Here is a 20,581-nt window from a genome sequence, read left to right on the forward strand (position 1 = left end):
TAAAAATAATCAAATAAATGAATTAATTATAGTGATTAATTTAATTATCTAATTTTATTATGTAATAATAAAAAAAAAATATTATTTTGGTAGTGTTCATTGCAAAAGACTCAGTAATTTTAATACACATTAATTATTTGTGTATTAACTCTTTGTTATTCGTAAAGTAAGCCCGCAGTAGCCACTTCTTAACATTCTTACTCGTGCCGGAATGAATAAGTAGAGTCTTATCACTAGAAAATGAAGGACTCTTGGACGTGGAACGTGAACAGGTTAAACTTGTATTATGTATATGCATATATATATAGTATACACGCTTCGCGCGACCGCGCGATACATCGCATTATCATGCTTACGTGAATCACTGATAATTCGCGATCAACGATGGATACAGTGCCGCAGTGTGCCAATGGATCGTACGCAAAGTGGTGAACCGCGTCCATCGACACAACTCGTAGGTTAGATCGCAGTTTTAGGACCGATTGGAACTGGGAGAGGAAGCTCTCGGACGGCACGATGCAGACAGCTATCGCGGTGCTCTGTGTGTTCCTCGGCTGCTGCACCAACGTCGTGTTCCTAGAATTACTTGTTAAGTGAGTACCAATGACTTAGCCGATGTGACATGTTGCATAACACGCAGAAAATAACACGCGAACATTACGCTATCTAATGTCAATTTTTCATCGTTTCTTTTATTCATGATTTCTATCATAATGTTCGTAATTTAATGCGACTAAAAGTAATGTATTTACCTGCCTTTTTTTATACTTTATTCGGAACTATTGCAGCACTTTTATCGTTGTCACAATGAAATTGTTATTATTACAAAATAAAATTATGTTGATATGACAAATGGATGACTTAAATCGATTTCAGGGATGATCCTGGCAGCGGAAATCTTATCACATTTTCGCAATTTCTCTTCATAGCCCTCGAAGGGTTTTTGTTTACATCCAAATGTGGTACTGTCAAACCAACTATAGGCATAAAGGACTACTTTATTTTAGTCGCGATGTTCTTTATTGCCAATGTTTGCAATAATTATGCCTTTGATTTCAATATTCCCATGCCATTACATATGATATTTAGAGCTGTAAGTATCAATAATATTCAATTTGATGATACAAATCATTCTACCGCAAATATTTAATGTATATTATTTTATTTAGGGTTCTCTGATAGCCAATATGATTATGGGTATATATATTTTAAAGAAGCAGTATCCATTTAGCAAGTATCTGTCAGTATTCATGATTACCTTGGGAATAGCAGTCTGCACAATTGTTAGTGGCACCGAAATCAAGTCCTTGAAACAGAAGAATGTGGATCAAGTGGCCACAACACATTTGGAAGACTTATTTTGGTGGATCTTAGGCATATCCCTACTTACAATTGCTTTATTCGTTTCCGCTAGAATGGGCATCTATCAAGAAGTGCTGTACAGCCGGTACGGCAAGAATGCACGAGAGGCTCTGTATTATACTGTAAGTTCATTATTTTTTATCGTATTACATATTACATATTACATATTACATATTAATGTCACATTGATCGTCAATATAATATACAAAATATTTTTGCAGCATTTGTTACCTTTGCCATTTTTCTTAATGCTAGTGCCTAATATTTATGATCACTGGAACTTTGCGTGGGCATCGGAGCCGCTGAGTTTGCCTCTCATTGGCATAAGTATACCATCATTAATTGTATACTTAATCGGAAACATTTTGACACAGTATCCTTTTCTTATCGCAGCTACACGCAGCTTCATTTATCTGATGTATCTACCATCACGCCTACAAAGTATTTTCCTTAATCACATTTTCAGATACATGTGCATTAGCTCTGTATTTGTATTGACCACGGAATGCAGTTCTCTCACCGTCACTTTGGTAATAACATTGCGCAAGTTCTTGTCCCTGTTATTCTCCATAATCTATTTCAAGAATCCGTTCACTATTTACCACTGGATCGGCACACTGTTAGTCTTCGTAGGTACAATTATATTCACGGAAATCGTACCAAAGATTACACAAAGCATACAACATGTACCTAAAGCAAAGAAAGCGAATTAGAAAAATTAAAATAAAAAAAAAAAAAAAAAAAAACTTTTACATATCTTTTATTTCTATTGCTTGCGCAATAGTTCTGTACGAATTCTTAAAAAAAAATTCTTAATATAAGCATTATTCGGATTACGTGGAACGTATGACATCTAAGAAAAACTCTCAAATGTATATAACACCAAGAAAGTGATCGGTACCGTCCGTTGTTTTGTATAAATTTATATGCTTCTGTAACATAGTGGCGAGTAGAATTTGAAATTGTAATATTTTACTACCTCAATGCTATATTTTCTTAATTTAACTAATGAATAAAATGAAATCATAATCTCGTTACTCACACTCTCGATTGAACCTTTTATATCATCTCATTATGAACCTGATATTTCCAACAAAATACTTCGCTAATGTTCGCAATTATCGTTAGATCTATCGTCGAGGCTATCGTTAGTGCATAAATAGTGCATTGTGAATAATTATGCAAATTTGTTTTTAACGATGCAAGTATATTTCTCTTCATAGTATATATATATATATATATATATACTTTTTACAATAAATATATCTTTCTTCCTCTATCTAATATAACAATTCAATTTAAATTCGATATCAGAGCACATTGTCCCGTTATAGATCGTCATATAATCGCTCAATTAGGCTCGTTGTTCGGAAAGTTCTCTCGGAAAATGGCAGACACAAGAAACTGTGAGAAAAACCAGGCGTAAAATTAAGGCGAAAAGGAGGGACAGCGGGTTTACATTGCTGTATCATACCTTGGCACGCACATATAGTTCGTAAAGTATCAGCCCTAATTAAATTAAATCCATATTTACACTATTTACGGAAAATGGGGAAGATTGTTGCAGTGTGTATAATGGCACGAGTTAACTATCCGCATACGAGCCAGCTACTCTGCATACTCGCCGAAACAAATGTCATACACGATTTCACGATATAAATGTACAAAAATGTAAGAAAATAAAGCTAAAATCCAAGAAAGAGTATCGCTGTCGTCTTGCACAGCCGAGATATGAAAAACGGATTTATTCCATCACGAGATGCTTAACGCTAAGGTAAATTAACGTAATACTCAACTCTACCTTAATTCGTATTACAATATCTATGCTAGTGTGTGTATTAACATTTTGCAACGCGCGCGATAGAAGAAATATCTTCTAACAACTACTATTAAATTGGTCAACATATATATATATATAATATATAATATTGTGGTCTATATATATAATTTTTGACAAGATTTATCCCTGCGATTGAAAGATCTTCATAGAAAAGATATTGATAACGAGAAGACGAAAGCGATTTACATGACATTCAAGCAAACTGATTTCTACTAGTTACTTCAATTAAAAAGTGACAAAAAAGTATTTGCCGATATATCAACGATACGAATGCAATATATGCGTTAGTCATAGTGAGTGACAGTTGTCATGCGTTCATCGTGACAAATTTCCAGTCTCTCTAAATGCTATAATCATTACAAAAAAAATAATAATCCACTATAAAATAATAAAGATACGAAAAAAAAGATGCTAAAAGTTATTTGAGTAAAGTTTTGCGTAGGAATGAGTTAAAAGAATCTCTTACATTGCCCAATGAAAACGTAAAATATCATATCATGTTTTTTTCAAACCGTCATTTTTTCAAGATCAACACCAAACTCTTATCAATCCTGTTCATCGTGATTGAAAATTACACAATTTGTTTTTTTCTTATTTTCCAATTAAATATGCAATTTATCGTCAAATTATAACTGCTTTGCAAAATTTGCAAAATCTTCCATTAGATACCTATAACTACGACTTATGATTATCTTGTTAATCTTACATGATACACATTGCAATCTCTTAAACATGTTTAAGTTCGAAAAGTCAATAAAAGATATTGCATAATTTTTAAATTATGCTATTATGCAAATATATCGCAGCTTGTTTTTATTTTGTGGTTTAAGATTGGATTTTGTTCGAAATGCAAATTCGAACTTCACCCAAACGATGTTTCTTAACAGGAAAAGATTGAAAGAATTATATAGTTTAAAGTAATAATTCAGTGAGTTGATAAAAAAAACTCACCAATATTCCAGGAATATTTTAAGGACCAGGATAAGAGGAGGCCAGGAATCGCAAGGATAAGCCGCACGAGTAATCTTCTATTTATGAACTGTATGTTGCCGTCACGTAATCAATCCATCACTTCTGATCGCCCACAAATAATAATCTGCTAAAATGGAAGTGACTCGGGTTTCTCCACGACCTTGAAAATATTGGACAATTCATCAACCAACGTCTCGTATCGATAGGCCACCCGTATATCCGGCACGTTGGTTCGCGTGATATCGTTGCCAGCGACGCCTTCCTTCGTGTAGTTAGGCCCCAGCCAGTACTGCTTGCTCTGCAACACGGAGAATAATCTCATGTACAATTGTTCATTTATCAAGTCGCATTAAATAGGTTTACGGAATAGAAAGTCGACAGGTGTCTTGCAATAAATCCACGTATACAGGGTGTCTGGCAATAATCGCCCCACCGGTCATATACAGGTAGAGGAGGTCAAATCGAGTAGAAAAGTCCTTTACCATTTTTTGATTTTTGTAATAAGTACTAAGTAATTAACGAAAAAAGATTGGTGAATCCGTGCAAGTAAAGCGCGCGCAGCGAGAAGGACATCCCACTGCTATGCGATCACTAGGCGCGCGATGAAGCGTTGGGAGGAGCGCTCTACAAATGACAATGGCAACATACAAGCGGCGCGTAACGCTAGATCCTTGTGTCCTAATGATCGCGTAGCAGTGGGACGTCCTTCTCACCGCGCGCGCTTTACTCGCGCGGATTCGCCGATCTTTTTTCGTTAATTACTCAGTACTTATTATGAAAATTAAAAAATGGTAAAGGACTTTTCTACTCGATTTGACCTCCTCTACCTGTATATGACCGGTGGGGCGATTATTGCCAGACACCCTGTATACATATGCACGAGAGAGCTCACACAACGCTCGAGGAAGCGTCAATCCGATCTCTTTACATATACGGGTGCGGGATGGAGAGATGATATAATTACTCACTTTGTGCGGAAAGCCGCTCATGATGACGGAATTGCGTGCCAGCTCGCACATGTCGCACGAACTCAGTTTCCACACTTGTGCAGCAATACTGTATTCTTCCATCAGGGGTTCCTATAATTAAGACATCATACTGATTAAGAGATATACTAATAATCATAGGATAATAATAATTTTGTACATTTAATGGACAAATGAACATATTTCTTTGTAATATCAAATTAAGTTATGAGCAACTTCCGTTTCTTTCACAAGCATTTGCCGCGAAAATTACTTGTGCCAGTAATTATGAAAGTGTCCAAAGAAAAAAATAAGAAAAATTTATTTATTTTTTGTAAAAAAGAATTATATTATAGTAGTAAATTTGATCAAAGTTGCTATCAACATTGCTAACATTTGGTTATCTGGATTAAAGAATTACATTATAAGAATAAAAATATATTGGATTTTTTAAATTACAAAGAATATTTTTTAATTCATCCAAACATAAAAATATCTTAAAACAAAAAATATGTTACTTTTATAATCACTGGCATATTTATAACTCAACCCAATTTATCTACGATACATAGTAATAATAATAATAATAGTAATAATTATCTCTCACCTTGGTAAAATGAAACTGAAGAGGATCGTCCGTGGACAAGCTTACGCATAATCCTCGAGCAAGGTATTCTGGAAGCGGATTGCGATGATAGTTAAGGAAAAGCGAATTATTACTGAGCGGTGACATTGCGATGCCGATTTGCGCCAAGTAATACAGATATTGGAGCACGGGGACTTTTCTCAGCAGCAGGCCGTGTGAAATATTCTCCGCCATCATGTAGCCGCACACGAGATGTTGAATAGGACCAGCTTCGCCGCAGTGAGGCCGCAGGACAAACGTATTGAAGCCTTGTTCTCTGTATCAAATATTTCACGTTCAAGATCGCATCGCGCAATAATTAATTGAAATGGGAAAAAAGGCGCAACATACGCTCTAAAGTGGTTGAGAACCGTCATATTTGCGTAAGTGTAGTATTGATAATATGCGTAGGGCGGGTTCTCTATGTCGTCCCATTCCGCCGGTGAACAGACGTCTTTGTCGAAGAGAGGATTTTCCGGCTTGCTCTCGTCGTCCACAGAATCGAAACCTATTACCTGTGATAATATAATAAATATAAAACATCTGCAATGAAAGAAATAATAAGAAATATAAAACAAACGTACATATTGGAGAAATTTATGCAGCTCTGGATGAGAATGAGGATCGTTGGTCACTTCGAAGAGCGGCAGGAAGATATTGTTGATGATCTCTTGGAAATTCGACATGAGCTTATTCAGCTTGAAAATATCACTGCAAAAAAAGACGAGTGATGAAAATCGAAGGCGAGATATATCGCGCTCATGTGCGATCTCCGTAATGAAATGACAAACTCACTATAGTCTGGGAATCTGTATGAGCCAGCGCACGTTGTCCGAATAAACGTCACCTTGGATCGCCCATTTGGCCAGCTTGTCCCATTCCTCCGGGTTCTTGCCATAAATCGAGAGACGCAACTCAGCGTTCTGATACTTGGACTCCTCGAGGTCGCTCGCAACTTCCTTAATTATTCTCGCGAAGTATGTGCCGTTCAAGTAGTTGTCGGTCTTCAGAAAAACTTCGCGCAGGCGACTCTCACCGATCGGATTGTACTTCGCGTTGAACTTGTCGAACCTGTGAAACGTGTTTCTATCCTGCGAGAGAACAAAAAAGTCCAACGTTACACTTTTGTTCGCGAACTTTGCTGGCATCTAGAACGTAAACACCGTTCGCGGAGACGCTTACCGCGTGCACATCCAACATGTCGACGCTCAGATCGTAGGTCGTCAGGTTCATGGACTGAAAGACTTCGCGGAGCGTCATGGTCTCGCCATTCTTGGAAGAAGTGACCACTTCGTCTGCGTGATTCTTCAACGTTTTCTTGATAAATCTGAGCAGGTGCTTCTGATTCATGCACGAAGCCGCGTGTATGTGGGTGTCGACCTGTAAATGTAAAACAATCGATGCATAAACAAAACGGCTCAACTCAAAACTGTTGCGCCCGCGAAATCGATCGCGTTTATTACCGCAACATACTCCGCGGTGTTCGTGGCATAGGTCGACTATTTTTAGAAAAATTCAATGTTTAATTAACGCTCCGCGACACAATAACTCGTACAACAATATAAAAAGAGCGCGGAACTTTTTGTCTTGCGAATTTTTTCCTCTTGAATATCGCAAACCGAAAAGCCGTAGCAATTAATCAAGTTCGAGGAAAGAAGTTTAGAGTTTTTCTTTTAAACAAAAGACTTTCTTCCGCAAACTGTATCGAGATCAGTACAAGACTTTTGATACACTCGGAATTATTCCAAAGCAGTGTAACGCCGTTTCCCCAACGTTTCCTTCAACGTGACTACCGCATGTCGACTTAATGCAATTATCGCGCCAATTCCGACCTTCCAAAATTATAGTTTTCAATTGTGTACTATTTACGGACCTTCCTGATGTTATAGAAGTCCCTGTGCGGCACGGCTTTCTGACTCGCCAGCTCCCTGAGCTCGTTCAGTAGCACGTGCAGCTGGTACTTGGAGGAGAGATAACTCAGTCTTCGGTAGCAGAAGGATTTCAGTGGCCCATCCGCGATCATCGCGCAAAGCAGGTTCATGTCCCGTACGAAAATCGCCAAATCCGGGTAGGAATACGGGAGCGGCTTGCCGGCGGCCAGGTCCTCGTCGTTGGCGAACAAGTTGAACACGCCGTTAATCGGCGCAATCTTGTAGTTTTTCGTCGGTGGGAACTCGCACTCCCACGGGTCGCCCCGAGATGCGGGTGCGTGCACCGGATGATCTGATAATCGAGCAGGGCGTAACGTTAGCTAAGCGTACACTTAGCGCGCCGAATAATATCTGTTGCTACAGCGCTGTTCATTTTAATTTCGATACAAAATTATCTCGCGTGATGTACAGAGAAAGAGAGAGAGAGAAAGAGAGAGAGAGAGAAAAGAAAAAAGAAACTCTATAAAGAATATAGATACAGTACGTGACTCGAAACAGCGTGCAACAGGAAATTCAAGGTAAGGATATTAATAGGTACTAGGAGGACCTGTCCGTGAGACGTCTTTGATCAGCGCGTCGATGTCCGCGTCGGATCGAGCATCCATGATTTTGTTCTCAATATCCAGCCGCCTTTTCCCTTAGGAAATATATAACAGAACTGACTTCGTAAACACTTCATTAAACTTAAAGTGTAGCTAGGTGCTTGATAACGCTAGGCTTGATAAAGCTGTGTCTGAGAGAGATAGAGAGATGGATACGAGCCCCGCGCGAACTCGGATACGCGCTCTGCGTACCGTATTCTCTCTTTTTTTTTTTCCTTCTTTTTTTTCCGTCGACGAAAAAGAAAAGACAAAAAATACACAACACATACAAGACGGCAGCTTGACGTCGTTATTGCGATCGGCGTTTGAAGCGCTAGGTGTTAATTGCGCTGAAGATGTTTCGTGAGACGACAATCACGTGACTTCCTAGTGAGGGACGATACAAGGGCGGGACGATCAACGGGAAGGTACGTGTAACGAGGGTATAGAGCGTCGAAAATTAGATTTCTGACATATGGCTTTAAGGCCTCGAGCCGTTCAACGCGAGCAGCAACAGTAACTACCTTCGATGGCCTTGCGATCTTCGTGGTGAACCTCGTCGTCCGTGGTGAGCGGTCTTTTGTCGATACTACGCAAGAATCTAGACGTGATCGAGGGGTAAGTCTGCTTGGAATTGTTCATATACTTCTCACGTATCGCTAATGCCTGCACCAGCATCTTGGAGGCCCTTTGAAGATCTTCCAAAGGCACCTGCGTAGAATTTAAAAGACAAAATGCAATAACGAAATCAATCGAGATCGTCGAATAATCTGGGGCGAAATAATTTTCTAAAAATCAAATATCAACGACAGTTCGATCGGACTTTGATGGCCATTAAATCATTTTCGACGACTCCGTTTCTCATCTTTTCTTACGACATATTTTTACCGTGCGATAAAAAGCGAATGTGAAATATGTGCATTTTATTCGAGAGTGCATTTCAAAAAATATCTGTTTAAAAAATCCCGTTCGAAAAGTCCAGACGAGTAAAATGATTTTGACGCGTTTGACATAAAGGTCATATAGTGAGCGGAGAACTCGGTTTCTTCCGTGGCGTAAAGCGCCTTTCATAAAATAATGCGAGCACGAGGCGCGAAGGGAGGAGGGATAAAAGCTAAACGATGAGGGTTTCCCCAACAGTCTCAAGGTTTCCACCTCACGCAAAATCTCCGGAGGCACATTGTGCACAATAGCGTCCGTGAAACAACGGTATCCCGTTATCTAGCAACCGATATCTCACGATTGTTCCAGAAAATATGCACACAGTTCCATTCTCCGAATGATAATTAATAATTGATGAATTTGATCATTTAAGCTCATCATATTCCCGATAAATTATATCCGTTCTAAAAATACTCGCTAAGTAGTGCGATAATTTCCATTTCCAAGTATCGAGTCGTGATTCCACTTTTCCGACTCGAATGATTAATTAATACAATGATCTTTGTTCAGAAAAAAAAAAATAAGAATCGTACATTTGTGCAGATTGTTAATATTTTGAGACTCACCCCGGAAGTATCTTCCCCCGATATAGAGACTCGTTGAAAGTGCGGCACAAAGTCATTTTCCTCGATTTTGAAGCTATGATCGGTGTCATCGGGAACTCCTGGATGAAGCGACGGCTCGTAATGACTGCGGCGTTCCTCAAGATCCTTAGCCGCTCTGTCAAATAACATAAAAAAAACTGCTTAACAATATATCGAAACCAAAAACTCAATTTCTCATTTTAATTCTGCATTCGATATCTCCAAGATTATTTAAATATCTCAATAATTGTATAAATGTGGCGCTTTTTAAATTTCTATGGCAGAGTTAATGCACGGACTGCAACGGAGGCAAATGGAGTGTAGTTTCGCGATTCGAGAACTCCACTGAGCGAGAGAGGAGGATTAAATTCGACAAGGTCATGATAGTTACGATGCTTCACGAACTTTCGAGGGTCATCACAAATCTCAAATCGATACGCAGGCCTCTCTCGCGTATACATGTCAGCGAGTGAAAAACCGTTCTTCGAGATAAGAATTCTGCAATTAGTACATTATCTCGAGACACTCTGTTATTTATATTCCGGCTTATTTCCTTGTATCCATGATTTCGTAATGTTAACAAGGCCAGGCTATTGCATACTGACAATGAAGAAACTACGCTTACTGCAGCTCGATAAACATAAAGCCGCTTGTAAAATGTAAAGAACGCGCAGTAAAAAATATTCTTTTAAAAACATTAATATTCTTTGAAGTATCTTTCAATCGCCGTTTCAGAGCAAGAAAATAATAATGTTAAGTTAATATGTTTACGTCGCGTAATTAATATCATAATGTATATAATATTATATATATATAATTTAGTAATATCATCCAAATAAATTTAATTATCTATATAACATTTAGATTCATCATTGTATCACACGTTTACCTCTAAATATGGTTACGTAATAATTTACAATGACATAAATAATAGTTATTTACATCGATATTGGCAAATTAGCGATTTAGCTGCACGATGGATTTATGTTCCTCAAAGCTAAATTAGATCTATCAATCATCGCTGAAAGTCTGCACGAAAACGTGAATTACCTCAGGAAAATCCTATTATCCCTCGTCCATCGTTTCGACTCGGTCGCGCCGGCGAACATGTTACGCAATCGATAACCACGTGCTGCAAATCGATCGTTCCTACGCGCAAAGTGGATCGCGGCCCGGAAGTACCGCGCCTCGCTCTATTCTCATTTGGCACTCTTTCGCGAATTCTTCACGAGCGCGGAGAAAGTGCGCGGTGCGGGCGTGAAAAATGGTCTCGTCTATCGTTCGCAGCGTTCGTTGTCTAATCACGTTCTTCGGTCACGACATCGGACCTGCATCGCTCGATCTCCGGTAACGCGGAAATCTCCGCGATCTGTCATGATTAGTCGGCCGAAGCATCCGATAAGTTCTTTTTACGGAAACTAATAAGGCGCGATGGGAGCCGCAGAGTCTTTTCCCATTTTCTCCGCAGTCTCACGCATACGCTTCGCCACTTGCTGCGCTCCGTCAAGTGAGATGAACATAATCATTCGCTTCTATTAATACATTTGTCTCGATAATTACTATGCCGTCGCACACAATTTTGTACGTTGCGATGTGCGTTTCGCGAAATATTATACGAGAAATTTTTAACAGTATGCGTTGAAGAAGCTTATTCACTTGTGAACAACTCACTCATTTTTATATTTAAAAGATTGCCATAAAGATAAATAAGAATTTAATAAGAATAGAATATTTTGTTAAAACAATAAGAGGGAGAAATAAAATAGGCTTCGTCCGTTGCGTGGACAAAATTAATTTATAAATGGAGAAGCAAATAAAAGGATCGTAAATATAATTGTATCTTTTCATTTCGTGATCTCGTACGTGATGCTTTGTTATTTTATATTACATTCTAATGCAACCTAACTTGGTTGACAAATAATTACAGGATGTGGTGAAAGAGTAACAAAATTCTGCGGTGTAATAGCGTCCTATGCGGGCGTTGCGGTAACGCGTTTATCACACTTTTATACTTGCCTTCAACACGCGATAAATCTTTCTAAGTGTGCAGCTAAAAATTCCGCAAAAACACAAAAATAGCAAATGCTATCGTGATAATTAATTCATTACAATCTTCGAAACGTAAGAGCAGCGAGAGAATAAATTACCTTCGATTTTAATTAAATAAGCTACTTCAACGCAAATTTCTGACTTCCGAAATTTATTTCAATTTTATCTTTATTAAATTCCGCTTAATTCCGCATTTTTTAATTTTCTGTAAGATTTAAACTACTACGTGAAATACTTATAAATAGAAAGAATTATAATATGCAAATAAACAAAAATTAGCGAGAAACACTGCGTTAATAAATCGCACTGATTAAAGGGTGAAGAATTGGGTCAAATTTCTAGAGAATTCCCGCCGACCGGTGAATCTCGTATTGCGCGTTTCTGCGACACGATAATGCTGTTGACGCGGTGTTTTAACGCTAGTGAAAGATCTGCTCTTTAATCTGTTCACTCGTCAGCATCTCCTTTCGTCTGAAGTATCGTTCACATAAAGATTAATGCCGTAGCTAACATTATAACAAATTGTTAACTTGTTACATTTTCACGCTGCCATTTACGCGAATTAACGCGCGGTGTTGCATTGCAGTGTGCAAGGAGTTTGCACAAACTTCGTACTCAAATACAACTTTGATGTAACTGCATTTATCGCAGCAAAAGGATCAAAAAGTCAAAATTCCTAATATTGATATTAATTAGAAAAATTTAATATGATCTAAATAATTTTCATATTTGTATTCGGAACAAATATTTTGTTGATAAATGAACAAACTTCCAATGCGATTATAATTATAATTATTAAGGAATGTCGTATTTTTATTATAAAAGATATAAATTCTGTGTGTTTAAAAAAATGACACATAATACATCCATGTGTGCTTCTCGCGCATCGCTAGAAGCTTTAACGCGAACAGTGTGAGTAAAAACTACACATTCCATCCCGTGTCGAAATCGAACTCGATATCATTTATATATATAACGTCCAATTATAGCGGTTTGAAATAAGCATTGCAATAATTGAAGACGATAATCGATTTTTTTCACAGTCGAATGATTTTTTCCATATCTGTCGGCTCGCCGACAGCGCACCGGTTGTGATAAAGCATGTCACTGCGTGTGAACGATACCTAACCGTCCTCGCGCGTGCAATTCTCCCGACGTGCCGGAAGTCGCGTACGCTGCCGGATTACACGTCCGATACCAACGACGGTCGCACGAGCACTGAGCGGGCGGCCAAGGAGGGCTGATCGCGGAGCAACCCCTTCATCCCCCTGCTTGACGACCGCGTTTTACGAAACACCCCGCCGATTGCGTGTAAGGACGGGCGATACATGGTTTCCGCTTACGTGACATGACTTTCTTACGTCGCATATTATATACCCAATACATCCGCATACATATTTTTAATGCGTCATTAAAGTAAAATACAACGCGGCGGTATGTTATCGTATTGCAATGTTAAATTAATTACAAGATTTGTTGAAGCCAGCTACATTGGCTTTCATTTAACGTTGTTAAACTGTTATTTCTCCACGCGATTGTGTCAGTGATGTCGGTTATTGCGAAATATCAATGCTTTTATGGGAAATATCGAGTGATATTGATATTTACGATATCCTTCGATACGGCTGAAGTATCGTGAACATTTTCAGTTAGCGATAATAGACGGAAATACAAATGGGAAGCTGGGTCTGCGAACAAGCTTATCGGCCGGTTGTTTCACGATGAAGATGGGTTATGATCGATTTTTGAAATGGAGGTCACTATACGGGGTGTTTCGCAACTAAATTTGTATGCAGCAACCCTGAAGGCGTATCCTGCGATAAGTTACGGGACAGTTTCTCCTGTCTAGAAATTTTACTGACGCGCCCGCACAACGCGTGAACTTCTCGCCAGACTCGCCGATCGTTTCCACACAAATGCAGTTTGGTTAAAAACATTTGGTTTTTAAATAACCAATGATTATGGCATACATTCCGAATTGAATTATCACGTTATATTAAGCGTCTCGAGGCCAGACAGGCATACGTCCCGCATTGAATTATTGATCGCAGCTTTATTGGCTGCAGCGACGTGTGAATTCTGTTCACGGCAACGACGACGACGATTTTATCGGCGATCAACGATCGGTCTCGAGGTAATTCGCGTCTCGTTCGCGATTTTTTTTTTTTAAGCTGATAAACAAAGATTGCGTAGCTAACGCAAGTAACACGAGTGATCGTTTTTAACGCGCTTTTCTTTCAATTGTAATTATATATATAAAATAATATATGTAAAATATTTGCCATCGCGCGCACGACTCGTTTATGAATAAAATATACGTGCTCATCTGTTCTTTATATTTTTTTCTCTCGTTAAACAATATAATAATCCTGTAAAACTGAATAATTCTTCCTATGCTATTAATTGAAAATTCCACGAGTGGCGAGTATCGCGCTGTTGATTTTACTTGATTGATAAAGCTTTTGCATCCGTTACATGAATAAATCTCGCCATTTAAATAATTAAATTGAACTTTTATCGCGATTTCCAATCGCCATTGGAAGCTATTGAAAGCCGAATTAAATTCAAAGCTGAATTATGCGCGTAAATATACAAAATATCTTCTGTACAAAACACACAGAACTATATGCTACTGTTCGCATTGTTATTAACAAGAATTGAAAATACGAATAGCAGGAATGCGAAAGGAACGCGGGACTCTATCAAGTAACAAAGCGGCATCGATCGCGTGAAATTCTCAAAATGTCCGCTTCGGCCTTTCAGTCGAAACGTGGGCGACATGACCTACCAGTCTCTACCTACTCTACTCGTTTATATATCCTTCGCTAAGATCTGCATAATACATCACGGAATCGGCGAGGTACCCAACAGCGACAATGATTTCTAAACTTGTGCACGCTTGACCAGCGCTGCCGCGTCGGCATTCCGCCGACGCATAAAATATTCCTTATTGTTTCGCATCAGCTTTCGATTGTCACGTTCAATAGCAGATACGGTGCTCAATAATAACCGCATTGACTACCTTCAATTATCAAACGCTTCTTCTGCTGCGGAGCTAAAATAGAATTTAAATGCGCCTCAAGTTTCCCCTAATTAATTCCTTCCCAGAATTCCTAATTAATAAACTTCTTCCCCGGCCTCCTTTTACAAATTATTTAAAATTTAAGGGAGAGCCGGCGTTTGGAAAATGCAGCGAGTTTAACGGGAAATCAGGTTAATCACTCGGGATAGTCTCTTAGGACGCGTTTAAGCGCGGCCCCATATCTCGTGATACTATTAATATGATAGTCGCGCGCAGAACGTCTTCTCGTCCGTTTCTTAATTTTCGTAAAAGCCTCCGAACGGATCACGATGCAATTGCCGACTGAAATGCACGATACGCGATTACCGCAGCACGATCGTGTCTGTCGAAAGCGATAGAGCGTTCAGATCGACGCGATACGGCAGGTTGATTTTAATTTGTCCTTATTTAAAAAAAAAGCCGGACAATTTTTTCAGCGCATTTTTTCCTTGTTTTTTTGGAAACAGCGATTTTTTTACGTTCGAAAATATTTTGAGGAATATTCTGTTGAAAATATTTTTTCACAAATATTTTTTATAAAATATTTTAAAAACCGCTTTTCAATTTACTTTTCACAGTTTTCATCGGTTTCCGGTTGGAATCACCGGCTCACGTAAGTGCTGACGTCCTGTGCAGCGGTCTATAGAACTCTTACAGAGGTACTCGAGCGCGATCGCACGTGTACTACTTCGTAGTACGTACACGCGAGAGCACTTTGTACCTCGCAATATTGCGACAATGCCTTAGTGCCTTCCGTACAGTCGTAAACATAGATTGCAATCATCGTTTTATTGCCACCTAGTTATCGTCATAACTTTTATTCCGCGTTTTTCAACTTTTCCCGACAAATTAATTTTTTTATTCGATGCGCATTCAACGTACGAGCTTTATTTATTTATCAGAATTTGATATAATCAGTTTTTGTGATTCACACGATTCGGATCGTCCAGCTAAGGTCAGTTTTTACGAGAAGTCACACTTCGTCCAACGTATTAAAATCTGAATTAAGCATTAAATTAAAATTCTGAAGTTTGCTAAGATGGAAAGTTCAGAAAGCTTTGAAAAACGTGCAATCGTTCTACCTAACCGTGTTAGATACTGCTTATAACTCAGCACAAAGTCATGAAAACTAACTTTTATCATACTTGGATTAATCTGAATTATTCAAATGCTGGAAAAATATTAGTGGTAATTGTACTCACTTGACGGTCAGTTGACGTTGAATCAGAAGCTTCTTTTCGATTTGCTCGATCGGAAATTGTGGTACTTCGTAAGGCGCCGAAATTTCGTTCGGTAACTCGTGAGACGCAAGCCTCAAAGCACTGCCACTTCCTGTGCCGGTTCCGTTATTTTCGATGCCGAAGACTGGGCTTTCGCTACCTGCAAACGAAATAATTCCGTTAAAGGAAACTCAACTAATAAAGAACATAATGGGAGAAAAATATTCTTAGTCAAACGATACCCAACAATGTATAAAATCTTAAATTATTATTTTATTCGAATGTTAGTGTTCCATGTTTCATTATTTTAGCACAATTTCTTGTTTGCAATGCATTCTTTTTAATGCACTTTCATGCAGAAATGAGCTGAAATATTAACAGAAATTTTTATGCGAGAGGCGTGCGCTGAGTTAGAGTTTAAAGCACATAGTTGACACGAAAACACGTTTTCTTTTTTGCTACATAATTTAAATGGAAGAATTTAAAAGGACAGAATAAAAGATTTGCGATATATCAACATGCAAAAATTTTACAGTACGCAAATATTTCAATCTATAATATTTGTATTTCGCTCAGAGACAAATATGTAGAACGGAATAATCCGCGGCGAAAAAGTTAAAAAGAGAGATCGCAATTTCCGGTGAATTTACCATTGTCCACATAACCCGTAGCTTGTCCAGTTTTCTGCAACCACTCGGTAACGGAATTGCGCTTGTACAGAGCAAGAATTTCGTTCTCATTTCCCATTTCGGGAACCTCGTTCGTCTTTACGTTCGACGACGAATCGCTGTACGCGTCCCTGTAAATATTTTCCAGTTTTACGTCGCACTTGTGTTTGCACGACGTCGCCGCTCGAAAGATCCCGAAATGATCGATCGCTGACTCGTTTCGCAGACATATGAAACTTGAGATAATTAACTGCGCAAACAGGTCATCATACTTGACGGAAAACGCCCTCAATTAAGAAAATATCTGGCAATTCATTTGTCGGACATTTACAAAAGGCGAACGTTAAATAACGACTGAGCCTGAATCAGTCACAAATGCAATTAGCGACTGATTGTTCATTAAATTTCAATCGAAACGAACAACTGACTGAATCGATCACAAGTACAAATGCAATTAACAACTATGTTTGAGAATTAATTATTAACTGCGAATCGTAACGGGTTCTCTTTAATTAATTATTATCGCTCTCCCGATTCGAACGTTATTTCGTCACTCTCGTTTGAGAAGGTTCCCAGCCCGACGGCGATCGCGACCTCCGCGAGAGACGCGTCGCTCTCCCGTGATATGATCAATGAACCAATGAGCTCGTCGTGACCCTCAACCGACGACAAATCTACAAAAGCTCGCAGCATTCGAGCTATTAATAGAACGCGACGCGCAGCGCTCGATAACGAGGCCTGTTATTTTCGCTCGTCAAACCAACTTTCCCATCGGTTTGCGCCAACGAGGCGCACATGCAATAAGTGGCCGACAATAAGTCGTTGTGTCCGCTGGCGATATTAGACAAACAATTTTCATAGTGGAGTCATCACGAACGTTGCGGCCTTTACAATGCGGCTGGCGGAGCTGTGCGTAGTAAATAGCGCTTCTACGACGCAGGGGCAGCAGCAAATTAGGGTTGCGCGTCAGGGATAGTTAAATCACGCCTATACACGCTTTCTCCGCGTGCGATTTGCATGAAATTGACACGGACTCGTCGTTTAAGTTGCGCGCTGTGTGTGGAAAACAAGTTAATTGTTTCTCTTCGTGCACGCGAAACGGTACGCGGTTTAAAAAGAAGCGTTCGAAAAGAGTGAAAAAAAATCGCCATTGACGGTGTAATTAAACTTCACGTCTTTCTGTGGAAAATTTAGAGCAAAACCGAAAAAAAGAAGTACAGCGTAAATAAAGAAAAACGGAAATAATAAAAAAAAAAATAGGAAAACAGGAAATCTAATCGTTCCGACGTGATCGATAACAAGCCGTCAACGGTAAAAATTCGCGACGCGATGTCAACAGGCGATTCCGCTCCGTTTCTCCTCTAAAGCGCCGGCTACGGCGGTTTCGCGAATGAAAATACCGGCTCATACTATAAATAGATGACCTGAAGATTCCCAGATCAGTCTCCCGCATTTTCCCGCAAGGTCGGTACGCAGCAACCATTGCGTTTTCCGCCGCAATGTCGGCGCAATGATTCACGCGGCTCCTCGAGTCGACGGTAAATTGCGATTCCGCGAAGCTTTACGCGACGCAGAACCCTTTCTGATGAGCGTGTAATTTATTTTTGGATTTCATACACCATCGTAAACATTTGCATGAAGGATTCGCGATTCTACGAGACAAGCGACTACGCGAAAACTTTAATTAACTATGAATGTTCAAGTTGCTGTAGTTCCAAGAATTAAGCCCCGCTGCTTATTATTAATTATTACAGCAGTCATCAGGAAATCAGCTTTTTAACCATAAAACAATGTTCGTTAGCTTCAAACTGGCATTACCCGTGCTGTTGGAAATAAAGAAAACGCCCCAAAAATGTTCACGATAACCGAAAATCAAATCTAAAATTTATCAAAAGATTGGATCTGTAAGAAAGCACGTTTTGGGACAAAGAACACTTTAACAAGTGATTGCGAAACAAGAATGAATATCACGCTGCAGGACTTGCCCTTCCACGATCACTTCGATAAGTCACGAATCGTCGACAAACCCGTCCGCAATTAAATTGTGAACGTTCGGATAACAGCGTTATACTCGATACTCGATTAATACCCGGTAAAGTCAAATGACGGTACAGAAACTATCCGGTCTATTTGACGGCACTAATCGCAACACGTACAACGCCTCAATTCTCCCGTGCGCTATGCGCAATTCGCGTTAATACTCGCGCGACATTTACGTCAAAGAGACGAAGAGATTCGAATTAAATCTCACGCGGGATGATGCAAGTTTATTATCCTCAGCGTACAGCGTTCTTGGGTTTATTTACATGTTATTTATGTGCGCTTTATCAGCATTCTCACGCGACGAACTAACGATACATTTTGTCGACGCACTTTCGAGAAGACCATATATTCGTTATCGCGAGACAGCTAATTAATATTCTTGCGTGCGATGTTGTTTACTCGGGAAGCGACTTTCGTCAGCGATCGACGCATTCGAAGAGCCGGTTGCGTTGCATCGAAGTTGATTAGCGCTAACTCTGGTCGACTGAACCCTCTTGCGCAGTCTATAATATATAGTCTTGCACAATTGACAAAAAATGCATATGTGGTGTCATTTCATGTAAAATTTAGAATATTAAAGAATAAATTAATTATCTACCACAATAAAACGCTGAATTTTGATAAGAAAAACTTACTTTAAATTAAGCGAGAAATATATAATATTTTTTCGCGATTCTTAACGCGTTTTCGAAATTCTACTTTGTAACTGTATAATCGGCATTAGAATGATCAAAATACTTTTTTAATGGGCTGTTTTCTTAAATTTTCTTTCCTTTTAGTAAACAAATTGTTTAGTAAACAAATTAAATCGAAGATAATGTGCAACAGAATTCATTAAATAATCATTTATTAATGCGTCCGCTCCGAAACATAAATATTATATCAGCGTTTCGGTAATAATCATTAATATCATTAAAGCTTACTCACGAAGCGAAAAGTGTCTCAATCATGCCGACACCAACTGCGTACTATTCAAAACATACAACAATTCGCAAATCGCTCCATCGCGATACCAGAGTCAGACGAATCACGCGATCGATGCAACTCTGAATTCGCGATTTCCTCGAGTGACGCACAAATTTGCGACTCCCTTGAATGGCACACAAACTTGCGAAGACAAGGTATTTCCCGTGAGATGCGTGTATCCACTTTAGCCGAACGGAGCGCGAGATGCAAGATACGGGAATTCACTCTCGAGAGCCCACGAAAGAGAGGGACTATAACGCGGTGTGTCTAGTCAACGACGCGTCGGAGGGCACTGACCATGCCGACTGGTCGTGAGTGTCGAATGCACTGACTGTGACCAGTCAGAGGGGGAGAGGAAGGACTTGGCAATATCTTGGCAGTCGCATCGTGGAATCCGCGTGTGTGTACGCGTGCGAGGTCGCGCGTGCGGATTATCCCCCCCCCCCTTAAAGTCTAATTAAAACAAACTTTAGTTAAATGAGATGATAACAGAAAGTTTTAATTATACGATAGTTACGCGTGTTTTCTAATGGTCTCGAATAAACGCCGGGATCATCAAATAATTATTGTTAAACATGTGTAAGTTTCCATCGCTTTCAAGGCAATTTTCTTTGGCAATATCTCTTACAAATAATGCAATATTTTTAGTCAATATATTTTCCGGGATTATTTACCCCCTTTTTGTCATCTTTCAGGTAAAAAATGGACATCGCGAAAGAAGTCTCTCCTGATCAAAAGAGCGATCTGTCTATATAAACCAGAGATGGGAATT

At 39.2% G+C, this 20,581-nt stretch overlaps 2 protein-coding genes across 18 annotated transcripts in view; one reads left to right on the forward strand and one right to left on the reverse strand.

The window, feature by feature from the left end:
• Positions 1-278: 278 nt before the first annotated feature.
• On the forward strand, positions 279-2,399 carry LOC105677397 (UDP-xylose and UDP-N-acetylglucosamine transporter). 2 transcript variants are annotated; one of them, XM_012375997.2, is made up of 5 exons: positions 283-593; positions 877-1,093; positions 1,170-1,484; positions 1,584-1,735; positions 1,829-2,399. In XM_012375997.2, exons 1-5 carry the CDS (start codon positions 517-519, stop codon positions 2,073-2,075), a joined length of 1,008 nt encoding a protein of 335 aa, XP_012231420.1. In that variant the 5' UTR covers positions 283-516; the 3' UTR covers positions 2,076-2,399. The 2 variants fall into 2 exon arrangements, with proteins under 2 accessions (XP_067204985.1, XP_012231420.1); XM_067348884.1 differs by having other exon boundaries at positions 279-593; positions 1,584-2,399.
• Positions 1,472-20,581, reverse strand: part of AMPdeam (AMP deaminase) — a 29,501-nt gene continuing 10,391 nt past the window's right edge. For 7 of the 16 annotated variants that reach the window (XM_012375969.2, XM_012375968.2, XM_012375966.2 and 4 more), the window contains exons 3-14: positions 16,115-16,292; positions 9,785-9,938; positions 8,801-8,987; positions 8,243-8,332; positions 7,638-7,987; positions 6,947-7,144; positions 6,560-6,855; positions 6,349-6,475; positions 6,116-6,279; positions 5,747-6,041; positions 5,143-5,253; positions 1,472-4,472 (exon numbers count right to left, since the gene is read on the reverse strand). In XM_012375969.2, coding sequence (XP_012231392.1) covers positions 4,302-4,472; positions 5,143-5,253; positions 5,747-6,041; positions 6,116-6,279; positions 6,349-6,475; positions 6,560-6,855; positions 6,947-7,144; positions 7,638-7,987; positions 8,243-8,332; positions 8,801-8,987; positions 9,785-9,938; positions 16,115-16,292 — 2,321 coding nt within the window. In that variant the 3' untranslated portion in view covers positions 1,472-4,301. Of the gene's footprint in view, positions 4,473-5,142; positions 5,254-5,746; positions 6,042-6,115; positions 6,280-6,348; positions 6,476-6,559; positions 6,856-6,946; positions 7,145-7,637; positions 7,988-8,242; positions 8,333-8,800; positions 8,988-9,784; positions 9,939-10,852; positions 11,296-12,975; positions 13,060-16,114; positions 16,293-16,782; positions 16,932-19,106; positions 19,124-19,770; positions 20,091-20,581 lie in introns of those variants that run through there. The other 9 variants (XM_012375972.2, XM_012375971.2, XM_012375965.2 and 6 more) reach the window with 9 other exon arrangements.

Source organism: Linepithema humile, chromosome 2 (genome assembly GCF_040581485.1).
Source record: "Linepithema humile isolate Giens D197 chromosome 2, Lhum_UNIL_v1.0, whole genome shotgun sequence".
Classification (NCBI taxonomy): domain Eukaryota; kingdom Metazoa; phylum Arthropoda; class Insecta; order Hymenoptera; family Formicidae; genus Linepithema; species Linepithema humile.